At 43.7% G+C, this 19,960-nt stretch overlaps 1 protein-coding gene across 4 annotated transcripts in view; it reads left to right on the top strand.

Annotated features, from left to right (window-relative positions):
- The first annotated feature begins 3,110 nt into the window (after nucleotides 1-3,110).
- Nucleotides 3,111-19,960, top strand: part of AHCTF1 (AT-hook containing transcription factor 1) — a 54,975-nt gene continuing 38,125 nt past the window's right edge. The window contains exons 1-2 of one of the 4 annotated variants that reach the window (XM_083496720.1): nucleotides 3,111-3,641; nucleotides 16,318-16,444. In XM_083496720.1, coding sequence (XP_083352846.1) covers nucleotides 16,324-16,444 — 121 coding nt within the window. In that variant the 5' untranslated portion in view covers nucleotides 3,111-3,641; nucleotides 16,318-16,323. Of the gene's footprint in view, nucleotides 3,642-3,768; nucleotides 4,362-16,317; nucleotides 16,445-19,960 lie in introns of those variants that run through there. The other 3 variants (XM_083496723.1, XM_083496721.1, XM_083496722.1) reach the window with 3 other exon arrangements.

Genomic DNA, 19,960 nt, shown 5'->3' with positions numbered 1-19,960 from the left:
AAATAGACTTCCCAAATGCCAAAGTACAACACAGGAGAGAAATTAAATATGACATATCATTTTATGACAAGACCTGCATTACATTAAAATGGTCATTACCTTTGCCTGAGGAAGTAAATAATGGTATATATTTAAGTTCTAATTGGTTACATAACGTGGTTCTCCTGGAACAGTGTAAGGCAAAACACTGGGACAAAAGGCTTCCAGATAATGTATTCATGGCTGTCAAACTTACTTTATCCAGAGAATGCAAAGGCAGCTTTTCTGTTCCACTGTGCACTGCCTAATAAGTGTTCTTTGTTTTACTGAAAAGCATAAAGGTTATGAATGCTGTCAGGAAGCACATATTGTAACAAGAAAGTGGATTGTAACATTTGGGGGGCAGGCAAGGCCACACGCACAATTAATACTAGCTCATATCTCCACAGAAGCATAGAGGTTTGTGGCATTCTTTCTTGACACAAAGAGGGGGAGAAGTTTTTCATACATGAAAAACATTGACTTATCAACAAGGTATCATTAGGTATGTATGGACGAATGTGTTAGGTTGTATATGTCTGCCTGTGCTGGAATTCTTATGCTTGTAAAATATTCTGTTACATTAGCATATGAGTGTGGTGGCTGCATTAGAGTTTACACTTTAGGCAAGTCTGTTAATAGACTCTTACTTGAAAGTTGTTGGTTCAAGGAAAAAATTGGTATACTAAAGAAGAATTCCTGGCCAGTATCCAAGTTTGGGGCAAATAATCTTTGGTGAGAGAACCCCAGCAAAGATTTAAAATCACAAAATATGCAGCAAAGTAAGACATGAAAATATAGACTGTTAAACCTTTAAAATATGCCTTTGTAAGTTCTAAAATTTCCCTCTTCCCCTACCACCCGTTTAGTTAAGTTTAAAATGGTTTACCTACAAACTCTTCAAAGGTCAGATTCATGTGCTTCAGAAAGTTCCACAGACAGTAAAACTTGGCTTTGTTTCAAAGCAGTGGAAGTTCCTAAATTATTGGTTATAGGAAAACAAGAATGGCTTGTGAGAGCCATGCAACTAAACTGGATGCTCCAGCTTAGCTTCTTCACAGGTTGAGCTTCGCAGGTAACCAAGTCTTGATTACCTAGTCCCTTCCCAAGGCGAGCTAAGCTTGGCAGGACAGCTTACACTATGGTTTTAACCCTTTTGTGCATTAATTTTTGAAAAAAAGAAAAAGAAGAAAATAAAAGAATGAATTCCTATGTCCCACAAATAACCCAGAGATGCATTTTTTTTAAAAGGACACATTCTACTCATGTAAAAACAATCTGATTCCCGGACCATCCGCGGGCTAGATTGAGGTGATAGGGCTGCATCCAGGCCCCAGGCCTTAGGTTGTCTACCCCTGAATTAGACTTAAGCATCTTGTTTATACAAAGCTGGATATCCCACAAAAGTAAATCTCACTTAATTCAGTTAAGCTTATTTCACACATGCAAGATTTGATAAACAAATTGACTGGCAACTCCAAATACAGTGGTACCTCGGGTTAAGTGCTTAATTCGTTCCGGAGGTCCGTTCTTAACCTGAAGCTGTTCTTAACCTGAAGCACCACTTTAGCTAATGGGGCCTCCCACTGCCGCCGCACCGCCGAAGCACGATTTCTGTTCTCATCCTGAAGCAAAGTTCTTAACCCAAGGTACTATTTCTGGGATAGCAGAGTCTGTAACCTGAACCGTTTGTAACCTGAAGCGTATGTAACCTGAGGTACCACTGTACTAGCTTGCAGTAACGACTTCCCAACAATATCAAATACTAGCTGGGGTTGAGGGGCAATTTTCATAGGGGCTGCAGCACAAGAGGCAAGCATTCATATTGCTCCTCCAACCCAGTACTTGAACCTTCAGAGCTCTTTTGTAAAAGGAAAAGATCAGAAGCAAAAAGGCAAATTATGCAGTTAATGTAATATGTAGCTTGGACCTCATTACTTCCTGGTTTTCATGTGAATGCAACTGAATACAACTCAATACAGGCAGTCAGTATGGGCTGGGAAAAACTCCAGGTCCTAAGAACAGCACTAATGCCAATTACAATCTTCACTTCTGGAGTGATCAGTTCATGAACAGGAAAACATTCACACACCTACCAGTGCTGCCCTTGTAATAGACTTCAGTAGGAAAGTTATTACCAATGGAGATTTCCACTTGCATAGCATATGAGATATAGGTTTTGAATTGGAGAATGGGGGAATGGCTAGACATTCTGTACAGGTTGTTATTTTCAAATGGCTTCTGGCAGTCCTTCAGCAGCACCAGAGCAATGCATTTTTATGATTCGAACCCACCCAGAGATAGCTGTGGGCAGGATTACTGAATTGCAGAGTGTTGGACTAGATGACTCTCGGGGTCCTTTCCAACTCTACAATGCTGTGTAAAGTTGCAAAATATTTTTGGAAATTGTTTATTAACAAACATAGCCACTGCTGCAATGTTATTAGTAGCAAAAAAATAAATAAATTAACAAACATAAATGTGTAATTTTAAGCAGATGGAAATGCACAACTATAATGCATTCTGTTTGCAGTTGAACACTAAGAAAATATAGTACAATAGGCACCCATTCTATCACCGGTAATCTTTTTGTGCATTTGTTTTTCATCCCAAATCATGTCATTTTTGTTATCCAAGTGAAAACTGCAACTAACAGTAGGCCTTTCCTATGTAACAGGGACAGCAATATACAACTCCAGCTACCTTGAATGTGTGAACAAATAAATTTCACGGCAGCTGGGTTCACAAGAGACTCGGGAGCTGCTCACCTGACAAAAGATAATGTAAATATAATAATGCCCTAGGAGGACTCACTTGCGAGTAAGCCTGCGTATGTTAAGATTTTTATTAAAGTTTTATCATAATACGGTAAGATATAGAAAACGAATGGAAATAATAATTTTTAAAAACAGCTACAAAAAAGAAAAAAATAAACATAAATAAGCCGGGAGAAAGGAAATAGAAGTAAAATAAAAGGAGAGTAATTCCTATGGTACACAGCTGCCCTTATTGCTAAGTAAACATGCGCCAGATCGTGGCCCACGTGAGCACATGGCCAACGGAAAGGCCACGGCCGCCTTTTAAACCTTCAAGGAAAACGCCCGCCTTCAAGACGCCCGAGACTGTCTCCTCCGCGGCTACGTTCGAAGCGGTGCATGCTGGGTCTTGTAGTTTGGCGAAGGAAGCGCCCGGGTGCTTTCCGCTCCTACTGCTTCGTCTGGCTTCGCACGGCGAACAATTAAAAGAAACAACAGCAAGAGCTCAAGAATTTGAAAATTCCCGCGGCGGCTGTGATTTGTTCTCGCGAGAGGTCAGCCTTCCTCCTCCCACACCCCCCCGCTCTCCTCCTGCTTGCCGGTGAGTGATTGCGGGAGGGGGGGAGGAAGAGGACGACGACGACGACGAGGCGGCTGCTGCTGCGCAGACAGATACCGAGCGAGAGCGCGCGCGGCGGCCGGCGACTGAGCAGGCCCGGCGCAGAGAGCCCGCCCGAGGAGGGGCGCACGTTCGCCGGCCTTCCCCAACCGCTGCGGCGGGTGCGAGAGAGGGAGAGAGATGTCGCCTTTCTGACGGGAGGCCGAGCGGCAAAGCGGCGGAGGCGGCGACACCCGCCTGAGCAGCAGGTACCGCCCGCGAAGAGGGAGGCCGGCCGGCGGGCGGGCGGGCGGCGGACCAGGCTGGTAGGCCCTGTTTTGGGCCGGGCGGCCTGAGGCGGGCCACCTCCAGGCTGCTTATGTAAGCGCCTGCGGGTGGTGCACATGGCTCTGCCGGGCGCTTCAGGCGCCTGCCTTCCCCGGGGAAGCCTCCCTCGCACACGCCCAGCCTCGGAGGCTGACGGGGGCGAGGCCTCTCCTTCGCCCTTTGCCCTCCCGAGCGCGGGGACGCCGAGACGGCCCGTCGGGCTGGGGAAGGCAAGCAAGGCGGCAACTGCAGGCGGGGGGGGGGGCGCGGCGTGCTGCTGTCGAGCGACTTAAGCGAGCGTGGCTGGACGGGGGCGGCGGCCTGAAGGGGCTCTTCCGCCCGACCCCTGCCCGCCGAGGCAAGGGGGCTTCCCGGTTCGTGTTCCGCTCGCGGTCCTGTCGCTTTGAACCTGCGCTCTTAAAACTACAACACGGCGAACATGTGACAGTTCGTGACAAACAACTGAAACGGTGGAGGAACAGCCATTTTTCGCCCCTCGAGGGCCATTGCGTAGAGTTATAATTTGCTTTCCGATTCCTGGTTCTGCAGGCTGGGTGGTTTTAATTTGAGGTGAGGGCACGTGGGCAGCCCGATTCTGGGTGCAAAGCGAGACTTGATTGCAAGGAAGCGTGCGTGCCATTGCAGGCCCTAATTACTTGGGAGTAAGTACTATTGGAATAACCCGGGCTTGGTTCTAACTCGGCATCATAGAATCATGATGTTATTGGGCTGGAATGGTGTGGTAGAATCCTGAGTCAGGGTGGATATCGCCTCTCAAGGCTGCAGGTTGGAGATGGCATTTCTGAATGGGGACTAGAGAAAACCATCGTATGTTCTTTTGTTTCTTGAGTCTTAGCTAGTGTGCAAAAGTTGAACATTTTAGATTTGCATGATAGGATGAGATCTAGATTTGAGAAGTGGCAGATGCTGGTGGATCCCATAAACAATCAAATTGTATCAATGGATGGGTATAGGTGACTGGTATCTTGCTTTGAATTCAGCGTGCGATAAGAACTATACAGTACCAGAATGCATTACGCAGTGAACTTCAACCATCTTCATAAATAGTCTTCTCTTGTGAATGTTTGACTACAATGTAGATGTTGTTCAATATTGCCATGAAATCCATGTAACTTTTTAGTGCCTGTCTCTTGGTGTGTTTTAAAAACATGCATGCTGTATTTGGCAGGACTATAGAGAGGTTGGTGTAAAATAATACCCCAAATAATAATCATACTGGGTCCTTATTTTATTGTTTACTATCCTTGAGTTTACTGTAAAACCGGCTTTCATTGTTTCAGTTCAGACTTAACTGAGGTGTAACTGTTGGGTCCTTGGTTGGGCTTATTGTGCATACTTCTAGATATGTTTGCTGATATAGTGGGAACAATACTAATTCTTGGTCCTAACAAAATCAACTGATACAACCTGTGTGTGACCTGGTAGATTCAGTGCCCACTTAGTCTTTTTCTATACTGGGCAAATACCTCTTTATTTTATTTTATTTTACTAGGCTTCTTTTTAAAATTGTACTATTCTGCTCATATCTGCTGTACCTTTATTGCATGTATACAACTAAAATATAACTTGTTAGGTGCCCTGGAAACATTTCTATTTAGAAAAAATAGGCTACTCTAAAAGCCTGTTAATCAAGGCTGGCGAACCTGTGGCCTGCCAAATGTTGCTGAACTACAATTCCCAACATCCTGGACCATTAGACCATTGACTAGAACTGATGGAAGTTGGAGGATAATAATGTCTGGAGGGCCACAAATTCCCCACTTACAATTTTAATGTAAAATAAGTATTTCACTTCAACAAAGATATGTCCATAACTTCAAATGTTTCATCTGCATCAATCTGAAACAGCTTACTGTGTGTTTCAGTCAAATGTTTCCTTTAAGTTACGAGGTGCGCAACATGTAGAATCCCATTGTCCTGCAATACTCGGCCAGCTCATTAGCTGGATGAAATCAGTTCAATATGGAGTGAACATTATGACCACCCTACTTGAACTTCCTGTATAAATATGTTCCTCATCCTGCTTGTTTTTCTTCTGTACCAGCACTTGGATCTCTGCTTATGACTCATTTAGGGAAGTGTAATAACCCAGTGGAAAAGAACCTAAGGTATCTTTAATGACTAGGTCTCCTGTTCTTTTAAAGTTGCAAATAAAAATGATTTATATTGTCAGCCATTCCTGAGTTGAGCTTTATCTCCTAGATGTTGTAGTAAACATCTTTGAAAGCATGGCAGCTGAAGAGTTTGAGACTGTAAGCCAGAAAATGTCTTACCAGTTTGAAGTTTTTACTATTGGAAATCATCATTGTTCGGTTGTGGTAGTTAGTGTTCATTATATGTTGCGGGAGAAAGCGAGGGAGATTATTATTATTTTTATTATTACTATAATAAAATTTGTATACCACCTTGTGGGTGTTAGGATTGTTCACAAGATAAAAACACAAAATACATAATCAAAATAAAAACAAAACCAACCCAATAACCCCCCCCCCAGGGCATTGAATGTCAATCAGGCAAAGGCCTGATTAAGGAGGAGCATTTTTTCCTGGTGCCTAAAGGTGTATAATGAAGGCACCTAGTGAACCTTCTTGGATTGGAGTTGAAGGGTGAAACGGGGTGTGTGGTTTTGTAACCTGTAAGGTAGTCATCTATTTCTACCCTTAGCTGGCATTGGAATATATTCTATTTTATTTATCATTTATTAAATACGTATGGCTCCGTATCAGTAAATATTCCCTGGGTAGTTTACAATTACAATTTTAAAAAATACAAATTTTAATCAACAAAAAGCAATAAGATAGCAAATACTTTCCTTTATAGGAGACAGCGTAAGTGGTATGCCACTCAAATTAAAACCATGATAAGCCCCAGGAGCTTGAAGTCAGTTTTAAAATGCAATTAAGAAGCTTGGTTGAAAAAAAAGGTGTTGACCTTGCATTGAAAAGACCATAGAGAATGTCCCAGCCAAACTACTTTGGAGAGACTATTCTGTAAAAGGGTACCACTGCCCTCTGCCTGGTAACCACTTACCTCACTTCACTTGGTGGGTGCACCTGCAGCAGAGCCTGAAGGGGATTTAGGCAGGCATATGCGGGAAGAGGCAATATCTCAAGTGACCTTGCCTGAAGCTGTTTAGGGCTTAATGGATTAAAATCAGCATTGGTAGAACTCTTCCATAATATAATCAAATGTCCAGTCCCAGTAATTTGAACTACCTTCAGTTTCTGTACCATTTTTAAAGGCAGCCCCACATAGAATACAGTGGTACCTTGGGTTAAGTACTTAATTCGTTCTGGAGGTCTGTTCTTAACCTGAAGCACCACTTTAGCTAATGGGGCCTCCCACTGCTGCCACGCCACCGGAGCACGATTTCTGTTCTCATCCTGAAGCAAAGTTCTTAACCCAAGGTATTATTTCTGGGTTAGCGGAGTCTGTAACCTGAAGCATCTGTAATCTGAAGCGTATGTAACCCGAGGTACCACTGTACACCCCAGTAGTCTTTCACACAGCGTGATTGGAATCAAAATAGATGTAAAAATATCCTGGGGTGGGGAAGCAGAAAATTGATTTTAATAGAATGGACAGTTAATTTATAGATGCCTCATGGACCCCATTGCAATGTGAATAGAAAAGCAACCAGCCCTAATGCCACACATTTCATGATTTTTCTGGGCATTCATCAAATTTAACTCCCTACTGCAACTCTAAAATATTTTGAAACAACTAAGTAGCTGCCAAAGGAGAACAACTTATCCAGAACTGAAGAGTGAGATATAAATGCCTTAAATAAAAATAGAAAAATAGTGAACGTTTAACTGTTTCAGAAGGTGGTAGCCTGAAGTCAGAAATTTTTGCAAGCCACAAATGAGTGATCTATCATTCTGCTGGATGGTGGTCTTCAGGATAAAAATCCTACTCTTTAATATTGAATAGCTGTTCAAATGCAAGTCAGTCTAAAAATGGAAGGGGAAATCCTGATTTGCTTCCATAAGCAGAGTTAGAGAGGAATAAATCTATATTAGATGTACATTTCTTCCAAGTAGAGATCCTCTAAACAGTGGTCATTTAGGGATCCTGTGTAACTGAGAAGGAAGTCCTGCAAAGTTAAGTAGTCCTTATGCGCAAGTAAATGTATATAAAATCAAGTGTTCAAAATTTGCCAGGCGCGTTTTGCACATGGGTATAGGCCATTTGCGACCAAGTGAAGATGCCCAGGAGCAAGGATGGTCCACCACTTGGAGGTGCATGCCTGGGGATCCTTGGATCTTGACTATTTTCACACACAAGGAACACATCCTGTAGAATTCTGTTATATTTTGCACAATCAGAATGAATTTCAGGAACCAAAAAGTCATATTGAAAAATTCAACTTTTGAGCTGTCTGGCCCCAAAATGGCAACTAGGTATTCTGTTTTGGCAAGTAACCCTGGTTTAGGGAGCAATTTGGCACCTAGTTTATATATCTGAGTGTCTAACACTGATAAAATTATAGCCTTCAGCTGCATTCACATCATACATTGAAAACACATGGCTTTCCCCTAAAAGCGTGGAAACTCTAGTTTACCACTCACAGAGCTACAATTTGTAGTACTCTTTACAAATGACAGATCCCAGGATTCTTTGGGGGAAGCCATGTGCTTTAAGGTGTGGGTGTGACTTTACTAACATTTCCCTTTCCCTACAGACCAAAAATGTACCCTTAATGTGCTGAGAAGGAGAACTACCTATCTAGATAACTCATTTGATTAGTAAACACAAATGTAGACAGAGTGTGCATGGCTTTTAAAGAAAATTGAGAGATCAGCTTTTTGTGCTTTCCTGTTAAGGAAAACATTGTAAAGAAAAGTTACTTTAAAAAATCCAATTCTTGTTCCATTTGCCATGTTTGATGCTTGTACTGATGCACTTCACATGCTGTGGAAAAAGGATACAAAACAGTGGAAAAGTGACTGTGGTAATGTTGTCTTTCCTATTGTCCTTGCCATTGGCAACATACTTTCAGAATATTGTTTTGTTTTTGAATTAGTTTCTGAATATCTTGGTACATTTTTAATTATCATATCCTTTAGTTTATTCCAGGTGTTCCAAAAAGCAGCAGGGTGCTTGGCAGGCCTTGGGCTTTAATATTCTCCACTGTTTGGTAGCCTTTTTGTAAACTTCAGATTAATAGTAGTTTGCTTAAAATAAAAAAGCCTTTGCTATCCATATTGAGTTATTGTCGTTTTAAAAACTACAAAACAGTATGTATAGACCTGTTGATTTATGACACATTGAATGATATTGAATGTCTCCATTTGTACGGCACATTTTTTTTTAACTAAATGGCATGTTGCTCCTACAGATAATATACAGTGGTGCCTTGCAAGACGAAAAGAATTCGTTCCGCGAGTCTTTTCGTCTTGCGTTGTTTTTCGTCTTGCGAAGCACGGTCCGTCGCAACTGCGCCTCTTCAAGCGGCTTAAAAAAAAAGCACAAGACGTTTTCGTCTTGCGAAGCAAGCCCATAGGGAAATTCGTCTAGCGAAGCAACGCAAAAACGGAAAACACTTTCATCTAGCGAGTTTTTCGTCTTGCGGGGCACCACTGTAATGTTAACTATAAAACAGAGACTTAGAAGAAATGTATCGTGACTTTTGGAAGGAGGAGGAGTAATTGGGCTATGCAGATTTGGCAGTCACTGAAACTTACAACAATGTCCTCCTTAACTTTGGTGGTGGAGAATTGAGGGCATAGACCCCAGGGTCTAATCTGGTAAAGGCAAATGCCCGTTGAGGACATTCTGTAAAATTAGCGGTCACGGTGAGCTCAATGAAACTATTCAGTCTGTTTTCACTAGAGCACATCAGATCCTGCTATGCACCTGTGCCGGAACACTTGCAAAACTTGGCATGTGTAAATAATTCTCTTGTAGATCTAATGAGTCTCTAGTCTTAAATTGAGTTTAAAAAGAATACTGAGATTGCAGGTTATATTCACACATAACACACACACACACACCATTATAAGTGTGATAAGTCTTTTCACTCTCTGTAAAGGAAATGTTCCTATGTTGCTGGATGGTGCTAGTGCTCACATTCAGGATCTAATTGGCTATAATGTTTGAGGTGCCAGGAAACTTATCTGGTAACCAGGTCTGTTCCTGGCCTTGCAAATGTTGAGTGATGATGCACATTTCATATGTTTGGGCTATGTTTCCATGTTTTGCTCAACTTGCTTATTGCACAACTTGTGACCTTCCAGACCAAAAGCTTATTAAGAGCTTGATGAACTCTTTAAAAAAGTTTTATCAAGGTTTGCAAAATTGTGAAACATAATCCCATTTTGTTTTTGAAGAAGCAGCATGCAACAATATATTAAGCAGTTAAAGTGGAACAAATACTAAAGTTGCAGAGCTTTCATAGACTAAGAATATTTTAATTGCCAGAAAAAGAGGTTAATAGATTCTGGCAACCAAGTACTGCTGCTCTATAAATATGTGTGCATCCAGATTTAATACCTTTCATGGGAAGAAAAAGGGATATCTAGCCAGCTTCCAGGGCAGGACAAAGAGGGACTACTGTATTAACTTCCACATCTTGAACCTATGTAATACAGATCAGACTCTTCATCAGTTTGAGAGTAGGTTGCCTGTAGAAGATATAATTCTGGATTTGGACTGCACTAAAGTTCTTTTTTGACTTAAGAAAGTTCCTTTAGTAAGACTTTGGCTGAAAAATTGTGAGTCACAAATCCATTGAGCTATCCTGTCCTTGGAATTGTGTGTGCAAGTGTGTGCAAATACTTCAGGAATACATCAATAGGTATGTACTCTTTCTAGAAAAATGCAAATAATGGCTTATTTTTGTGAAGTTGCACTATATAAGTATTTAATATCAGCAGTTTGCAACAAATACAGTGGTACCCCGCAAGACGAACGCCTCGCGAGACGAAAAACTCGCAAAACGAAAGGTTTTTTCGTTTTCGAGTTGCCTCGCAAGACGAATTTCCCTATGGGCTTGCTTCGCAAAACGAAGCTTGCCCCGGGGACAGCGGGTCTTCTCTTTTGAAGCAAGGGGCTGCGGGGAGAAGCGATCTCCCCGCAGCCCCTTGCTTCAAAAGAGGTCCGGGGGCAGCGGGAAGCGCAGCGCTTCTTCTCCGCTTCCCCCGGACCTCTTTTGAAGCAAGGGGCTGCGGGGAGATCGCTTCTCCCCGCAAACCCTTGCTTCAAAAGAGGTCCGGGGGCAGCGCGAAGCGCTTCGCGCTGCCCCCGGACCTCTTTTGAAGCAAGGGTTTGCGGGGAGAAGCGATCTCCCCGCAGCCCCTTGCTTCAAAAGAGGTCCGGGGGCAGTGGGAAGCGCAGCGCTTCTTCCCCGCTGCCCCGGACCTCTTTTGAAGCAAGGGGCTGCGGGGAGATCGCTTCTCCCGGTGCTCCGAAGCCGGGCGGGGGGGAGGGAACACCTTCTGAAGGCAGGCGGGGGGCGAAAGTCTTTGCTCCCCCCTGCCTGCCTGTCCCGGAGGGCTTTTGAAGGCAGGCGGGGGGAGCAAAGACTTTCGCCCCCCGCCCGCCTTCAGAAGAGGTCCAGGACCTCTTCTGAAGGCTGGCGGGGGGCAAAGTCTTTGTCCCCCCTGCCTGCCTTCCCAGGGGCTTTTAAATCGCCCCGGACAGCGGAGAAGTCCTCCGCTGTCCCGGGGCGATTTTAAAATGCCGCCCGCCAGCATTTTAAGATCGCTCGGACAGGGGAGAAGTCCTCCGCTGTCCCGGGGTTTTTTAAAATGCTGGGGGTGGGAAGAAAAGCCCTTGTCCCCCCCCCCCCAGCCTTCAGAAGAGGTCCGGGGACAGACTGTCCCTGGACCTGGTCTGAAGGCGGTTTCCCTAGGAACGCATTAATTGATCTTCAATGCATTCCGATGGGAAACCGTGCATCGCAAGACGAAAAAACCGCAAGACGAAGAGACTTGCGGAACGAATTAATTTCGTCTTGCGAGGCACCACTGTACAATAAAAACCATATAAAACAAAAATTACAGACTAACTATAGGAGAAATATTTTTTTCTTTAATTGCATAAGCCTGGCAGCATAGAGAATTTTTCAGCAAATGCTTAAAAAATGAATACAGAAGAGGTCTGCTAAATCTCTATTGGCAGAGTATTCCACAATATTAGACCAATAACACTGAAAGCTCTGTTTCATGTTGTCGTCAGATTAGTCTCAACAACTCAAGGGACAACCAGCAACACTCCTATAGATGCTCTCAGTAATTGAACTAGGATATTAGAGTTCAGCTGGTCCCTAATGTACTCTGTACCTAAGTTGCTTATTAATTAATACAAGAATCTTAAACCTAGCTTGGCAGCAGATCAGCCAGTTCAGATGTTTTAACAATGGAGTTGCGTGTTGTTGGATAACTGATCCTATCAATAGCCTAGCAGCCACATTCTGTACAGTCTGCAGGTTCCAAACCAGGCTCAAGCGCAAACACACATAGAGTGCATTACATTAATTTAGTTTGGAGATTACCAGCAGCGCCTGGTCTACAGTGGTCATACTATCCCTGTCCAGGAATGGTCATAACTAGTGAACAGACAAAGCTTCGTAGAAGGCACTCCTAGCCGCAGTAATACACTTAATACTGCATCACAGACCACTAGCAGCAGCCTGGTAACTAGTTCTGTGTCATACCTTGAACTACTAGTAGGGATGTATGAATATGCCTTAATCCATTCCAGTACTCATTCATGCATTCATCAGCTGTTCTTTGTTGTGTGGGACGTGGGTGGTGCTGTGGTCTTGGGCAGGGGTCTTCAAACTTTTTAAACGGGGCCGGTTCACTGTCCCTCAGACACTGTTGGGGGCCATACTATACTGTAGTTGGAAAAAAATGCACACTGCACATATTTTATTTGTAGTGCACAAAAACAGGAAAAACAATACAATATTTAAAATGAAGAACAATTTTAATCAACATAAACTTATAAGTATTTCAATAGGAAGTATGGGCCTGATTTTGGCTAATGAAATGGTCAATATCCGGTTCCATATTTGTCACTGCTAGTCATAGCAAGTGATGCAAGTGTTCACCAGTTAGTCTGGATCTTGTTGGAGATTTCAGATGTTCATTTGGGGAAAAGTCTGTTCACAGACATAGGTGCTTCCAAAGAAGGTTGCAATTTTGAGTGCATGGTTAAGATATGTCTCAGAGGGGAAAGATGCATAGAAATTAGTGAGGCTGCTTGATTTGAATGTGGGTTGTGGGGAATAAATGTGGAGGGTGAAAACCACAGACCTTGAGCTCCTGGGAGAAAAAATGTGGGATGGAAATTCAGTAACTGTTCTGTCCCGCTTCTGGGGAGGGGGGTTCGGATGAGCCCATACCCATTTCCCCCCCCCAAAGCCTGCATCCACATGGTCTCCTCTTGGATGGCAGGCAGACGTTTACTCATGAGCAACCTGATGCCGAGGGGGATTCCTCACGAGCAAGCACACCTTGGATCGCAGCCCAGCCCCCAAGCACTTATCCCAGGACAAAAAGTCCCTAGGATGATGGCGGCCATCTTTTTCCTTTGATGCGATCCCCAGCGGCCCCAAGGGAGGCTTTCTTGCGAGTAAGCCCCAGAGCCCTGTGTTCCTTGTGAGTGACCTTCCCCTGTCCTCTGCTCGTAGCTCACCATCCGTGTGGAGGCTGCCACAGGCGCAGGAGACGGAGGGTGAGCCTGGCCAGAGGAGGCGGCGGCTGGGGCTGGATCAGGCAGCGCGCCACGGCGGAGAGGGCGGCGGACCACAGGGCGCAAGTGAACAGCATGGTGGCTGGGGATCGAGGGAGGCGGACACACGTGGGGAGGGACAGGCCAGATGGCAAGGCAGGGCAGGGCCAGGAGGGGAAAATCCTGACCTGCCTCTTTCCCTCCCGCTTGCTCTGCTTAAAGGCACCCGGCACAAGCTCTCCAAAGCGTCTTGAGTCTCCTCCTCAATGGCTTTCCAGCAGGTTCTACAGTGGCTGGGTGTGCCAGATTTAGGACCCTGGCAGGCTGCATTTGGCCCGTGAACCTTAGTTGAGAACCCCTGCTCTTGGGCTTGCCTATGGAAGGGTTGGCAATTCAAATCCATGTGATGGGGTGAGCTTCTGTTGCTCTGTCCGAGCTTCTGCCAACCTAGCAGTTCAAAAGCGTATCAGTGCAAGTAGATAAATACGTACCGATGTGATGGGACAGTAAACAGCATTTCCGTATGCTCTGGCTTCCCTCATGGTGTTATGTTGCGCCAGAAGCAGTTTAGTCATGCTGGTCACATGGTCCAGAAAGCTGTCTTTGGACAAATGCCGGCTCTTTCAGCCTGAAAAGCGAGATGAGCGCCACACCCCATAGTTGCCTTTGACTGGACTTAGCCGTCCAGGGGTCCTTTAATTTTTACCTTGCCTTTGTTATGCTGCAATTGGTTTATTTTACACAAGTATATTTCATTTTGTGGTCTGTTGATGTAGAAGTATACATAATCTTTTATGTATATTACAGAACTTGATGGATGTGGCTTTGTAGATATTTACAACTCTTCCCTTCCCTATGTGTTTGACTTCAAAATTAATGACTTTTCAGAGGGGTATCCCTATTTATCAGTTGTAGCAAGAACAAACTCTTGTGGCAGCTTAAAAACAAAGTGAATGAAGTAGCTAATGGGCCATCACAAAGCCACCTATTGCTGCAAGCCTACCCATGTCTACTTGGCAGTAATTCCAATTGAATTCAATGGGGATTCCCCCGGAAAGCGGGGTTGGGCTTGCACCCTTGCTAACTTGATTTTGCAGTTCGACATAAATTTAGTTCTGGCTCCCCCTCACCCAGACATCAGGGAGTGATAGTTTAGTACCCTGTTGATATTTTGCTCTTTCTTTTCTAGGTTATGTGAATTCCTGTGGGTATATTAAACATTTAACAGGCGCTCCAGTACCAGTGTAATGCCCCTTTTATAAACCATTTTTTGTAATGCAGCTCTTTATTTCATAAATGCATGTTTTATACAGAAATTTGTTCTATGTGTATCTGCTGAAACAGTGCCTAAACTAATGTATGTTTCAGAATGTTCTCAGTAAGCATGATTTTGTTTTACAGCTTGGTATCCTCAGACTTCAACTGAGGAGCAGGCACAAAGTCAGCAGTTAACAAAAGAGGTCACTTTTTCATGTGAAAATAACAATAATGAATTATTCCTTCTATCGGTCTTTGAAATTCACAGTAGGAAGCAGATTAAGGCTGCAATCATAGCTCCACTTATCAGAGGAAGAGCTCCATTGAATTCAATGGGATTTACTTCTGAGTAGACATGATTTAAAGAATGCAGCTTCCACACAGTCAGTGAACAATATTTTAGAAAAAAAGGGAAGCAACGAGGCCACTGTCAGGATAGCAGTAATTCTATGCCAATGAGTATGTAAACAATGTGTATTAAGTGTCTCTTATTTACATACAATGTGCACATATTTTTTAAAAAAGTTGTTGTAGGAGAACTAAAGTGATGAGAAATCATAGCAAATGTCCTTCCATCTTTTCTCTCTCCCCCCAGCTTACTTTGTTTCTTGCTGTAACTTTGCAAGTCAATATGGTATTTAAAAATCCCCCTGTGGTTATAAAAAGAGGTGGGAAACCATCTTAATTGTTCTTGCTCTAGTTTCCCCATCTTTTCCCTCCTCCCAAATCAGTATCAGTAAGGGACGTGGGTGGTGCTGTGGTCTAAACCACTGAGCCTTTTGGGCTTGCCGATCAGAAGGTCGGCGGTCTGAATCCCCACAACGGGGTGAGCTCTCGTTGCTCAATCCCAGCTCCTGTCAACCTAGCAGTTCGAAAGCACACCAAAAAGTGCAAGTAGATAAATAGGTACCGCTCCGGCGGGAAGGTAAATGGCATTTCCGTGCACTGCTCTGGTTTCGCCAGAAGCGGCTTAGTCATGTTGGCCACATGACCCGGAAAAACTGTCTGCGGACAAACACCAGCTCCCTCGGCCTGTAAAGTGAGATGAGCGCCGCAACCCCAGAGTCGACTGCGACTGGACTTAACTGTCAGGGGTCCTTTACCTTTACCTTTTTAAGGTTGTGTGTGCTACCTGTGTGTCTTACACATTCAGTGTTTGGCATAGGCAATGACAGATTGAAGCTGTTGACATTTATTTTAATGAACCTTAGTAATACTAGTGATTAGTAAACTTGATTCTTGGCTACCGATGAAAGTTTACAATTTGTGGGAAATGTGTTTGTTACATAAGATATACTTTGGAACCAGGTATAGATCCATTACTATTGACTTTCATCTGTAATCCCTGCAGATTACCATCTTCTAAAGTTAAGGGTGATATCTAATGCTAAGTCAGTTAAATCATTTGATTTCAGTGGGTCTCCTCTGAGTGTAACATTGGTTATCCCCTATGATTAATATCCTTTACTTCCTCTAGGCTTTGCTAGAATATTCTGGTATTTACAGCTAAGGATAATTGAAAAGGAGTAAATTACGCAGAAAAAGCCATTATTTTGACTGCAGAATTTGAGTTCCCTTAGACCATGAGTATTGTAGTAGCTGTAATAACTTACTGGAACAGTCTGCTTGCTGAATAAACTTCCTATTGTGTCTCTACAGTGAAGCATGCGAGACCTAACAGCTCACGTAACCAGCAGCCTGCTGCAATTTCCAGAAGTGACTATACAAGCTCTTGGGGAAGATGAAATAATGATAGATTCGGTACTTCATGGGAAATTCACTGGAGGTAAAACTTTGAGAATTCATTTCTTATCTGTTAGGAACATTAAATGTATGTTCTAATGTATAAATGCATAGTCAGTAATATGATCACTAGAGCAAAGAAGAATGCCCTTAACTGGGGAAAACAAATTGGGTCCATGTAGGGAACAGTTTATCAGAACCCACAATGAAGACAACTGAGCATTTGGTCATCTGTGTGAGTCCAAATGCAGGAACTGAATTTAATGCTGCAGCGGTTCTGTCTTCATAGACATTGAAGCTAAATTCTGGCAGGATGGAGTTGCTAATGGTTGTCAGATATTGCCCATTCACAGCAGAGTCATGATGCCCATGAAGAGAGAACAACACTGCTTGGAACAGCAGTTTTGTCCTGCTCTGATGCTGGATTCCTAGGTGGCATTGTGTTTCCCATATACCTGAGTCAATATAAGCCTGGAACTGAGTTTTTGTGTCCAGGCAAAAGACATTTGTTTCTAGGTTTTTGCTTGTAATTTGGCCCCTTTCTTATTTTTAGTCCCATTGTCCTCTTTAACTTCAGGGCTAGTACAGTGGTCCCCTCGGAAGCAACTGTGCTTGTGTGCAGTGTTGCATATATTTTTGTAAATATGCATGGATGTTTCTCTGCAGAGTGTCCCAACTCTTTGGAAATGCTGTCATAGGTAGTAAGATGGAGACTGGCTAGGTATGCTTGTATTACAGTTTCTTGTGTTTATTCAGGAACTTGTTTTTTTAATGTATCAAAAAACATTTGAAAAGCGCCACACACACACACACACACACACACACATATATATATATATATATATATATGCTTTCGTAGATTTTCACGGGTACAGGAATGCAGGTTTTGGTGTCTTCGGGTGTCTTCCCGTGTAAGAGTTGGGGTGTCTAGGCGACGTTTCGACGAGGTCTCACTCGTCATCTTCAGGCTGGTGCTTTCGGCTTCTTGTTACTGGAACAGAGCAGGATCTCAGTGTTTGAGTTCCTATAAATACTGTTGAGGGGGTGTGGTATATAGCCTCCAACGTTCTGGGCAGAGGGGAAGTTCCCAGGTTAGTGTGTCTTTTCTTCTTTTGTTCCTTAATTACTTGAGGGATATCTTGAGTGATTTCTTGAGTGATATTCTGAGTACCACTTAGGTGGGTCATTAAGTGTGGATTAGTTGCTAAAGCTTTCGTGTCTTGACCTCTTGAGCTTGTGAAGAGTTTTTCTGAGAAGATGGCTGTACTGCACTTAGTTGTGCTCTGGCTTGGCTTCGTGTATAGGGGCGAGCTGTGGTTTTGTGCCCTGTGCCAGCCAGATCTGTGTAGGGATTGCAGGGGGGTGCAGCATCCGGAGGTGCCACTATGGTTTGGCTACTGGATGGAGTCTGTAATTTATCTGTGGAGAGGGTCTGGGTTTGGGTCTGGTGTGGTTGATTGGTGATGGCGTTCTGTGTGCCTCTGGTTCTGGTGTCAGACCCTCTCCACAGATAAATTACAGACTCCATCCAGTAGCCAAACCATAGTGGCACCTCCGGATGCTGCACCCCCCTGCAATCCCTACACAGATCTGGCTGGCACAGGGCACAAAACCACAGCTCGCCCCTATACACGAAGCCAAGCCAGAGCACAACTAAGTGCAGTACAGCCATCTTCTCAGAAAAACTCTTCACAAGCTCAAGAGGTCAAGACACGAAAGCTTTAGCAACTAATCCACACTTAATGACCCACCTAAGTGGTACTCAGAATATCACTCAAGAAATCACTCAAGATATCCCTCAAGTAATTAAGGAACAAAAGAAGAAAAGACACACTAACCTGGGAACTTCCCCTCTGCCCAGAACGTTGGAGGCTATATACCACACCCCCTCAACAGTATTTATAGGAACTCAAACACTGAGATCCTGCTCTGTTCCAGTAACAAGAAGCCGAAAGCACCAGCCTGAAGATGACGAGTGAGACCTCGTCGAAACGTCGCCTAGACACCCCAACTCTTACACGGGAAGACACCCGAAGACACCAAAACCTGCATATATATATATATATATATATATATATATATATATATATATATATAACTATACAAAGATGCTTAAGAATAATAATAACACTGGTTCGTTTTTGTTCACATGTACGCTTGTGTGGAGCATTTTAGAAGAAGTTGGGGGTAAAATGCCATGTTGAATAATTGTTTCGATTGGAAATGATTATTTTAATGACAAGAAGTATTTAGGTCCGATAGTTCTGGGTGATTATGTCGAAAAGGGATCAGTTTGAAGTCATAAAACCTCGAAATCTTCCATAAATTGGTGCGGCAAAGCATAAAGTTGGGGGATCAAAACTAAGTTAATGGGGCAGCCGCCCCACGAAGTATCCTGATCTTCAATCAGCACGTCGTCCTGTAGCTCATTGTGATGAAATTCCAGTGCCTATCTTTGGAGAACTTCCTGACATTAGTGACGAAGATGCCTCCAGTGTTGAAGGACATGAAGAAGAAGAAGTGGTTCTTGAAGATGATGCTCCACATCCATTTCCCCAAAAGGAGTTGAATGATCTAGTTCGCGACCTTAGCTTGTCAAAGGACTCTGCCGAACTGTTGGCATCCAGATTGAAGGGAAAAAAACCTCCTCTCTGACAGTGCTCACATCAGCTTCTTCCGCAACAGGCATCAAGAGTACCTCTGTTTTTTCTCGGAAGAGAAGGACTTGGTGTACTGTGCAGATATTGCGCAGCTTCTGCTCAAGCTTGGAGTGCCACAGTACAAACCCAAAGATTGGAGACTGTTCATTGACAGCAGCAAGCAATCCCTGAAATGTGTTCTGCTACACAACGGCAACCAGTTTGCCTCTATACCGCTGGCTCACTCGAGTACACTGAAGGAGAACTATGAAGCAGTGAAGTATGTGCTGGAGAAAATTGGTTATGATCAGCATAAGTGGTTTATTTGTGTTGACCTGAAGATGGTAAACTTTTTGTTGGGACAACAGTCTGGCTTCACCAAGTACCCATGTTTTCTGTGCATGTGGGATAGTAGGGACCGTGCTCAGCGTTACACGAAGAAGGACTGGCCTGTGCGGGAGGAATTGGTGCCTTGCAGAAAAAGGAACGTCATCAACAACCCTCTGGTGGACAGAGACAGAAAACTCTTCCCACCGCTGCACATCAAGCTCGGCTTAATCAAGCAGTTCACCAAGGCTCTGGACAAGGATGGTGACTGCTTCACTTACTTGTGCCAGGCTTTTCCAGGATTGACCATGGAGAAATTGAAAGCTGGCATCTTTGACGGTCCTCAGATCCATCAGCTCATCAGAGATCCAGAGTTCGGAAACTCAATGAACGAAGTGGAACTGGAAGCTGGAAGGCATTTGTTCTGGTAGTGAAGAACTTTCTTGGCAACAATAAGGCCAGAAACTATGCAGAACTTGTCAACAACATGCTGGCTGCTTTCAGAAACCTGGGCTGCAACATGAGCGTCAAGATGCACTACCTATTTTCACATATGGACCGGTTTCCTGAGAACCTGGGTTCAGTGAGTGACG

The sequence above is a fragment of the Podarcis liolepis genome (assembly GCF_965112155.1).
Source record: "Podarcis liolepis genome assembly, chromosome: 3".
Taxonomy (NCBI): domain Eukaryota; kingdom Metazoa; phylum Chordata; class Lepidosauria; order Squamata; family Lacertidae; genus Podarcis; species Podarcis liolepis.
Note: the sequence above shows the minus strand (reverse complement) of the source record. Positions and strands in the feature narration are given on the sequence as shown.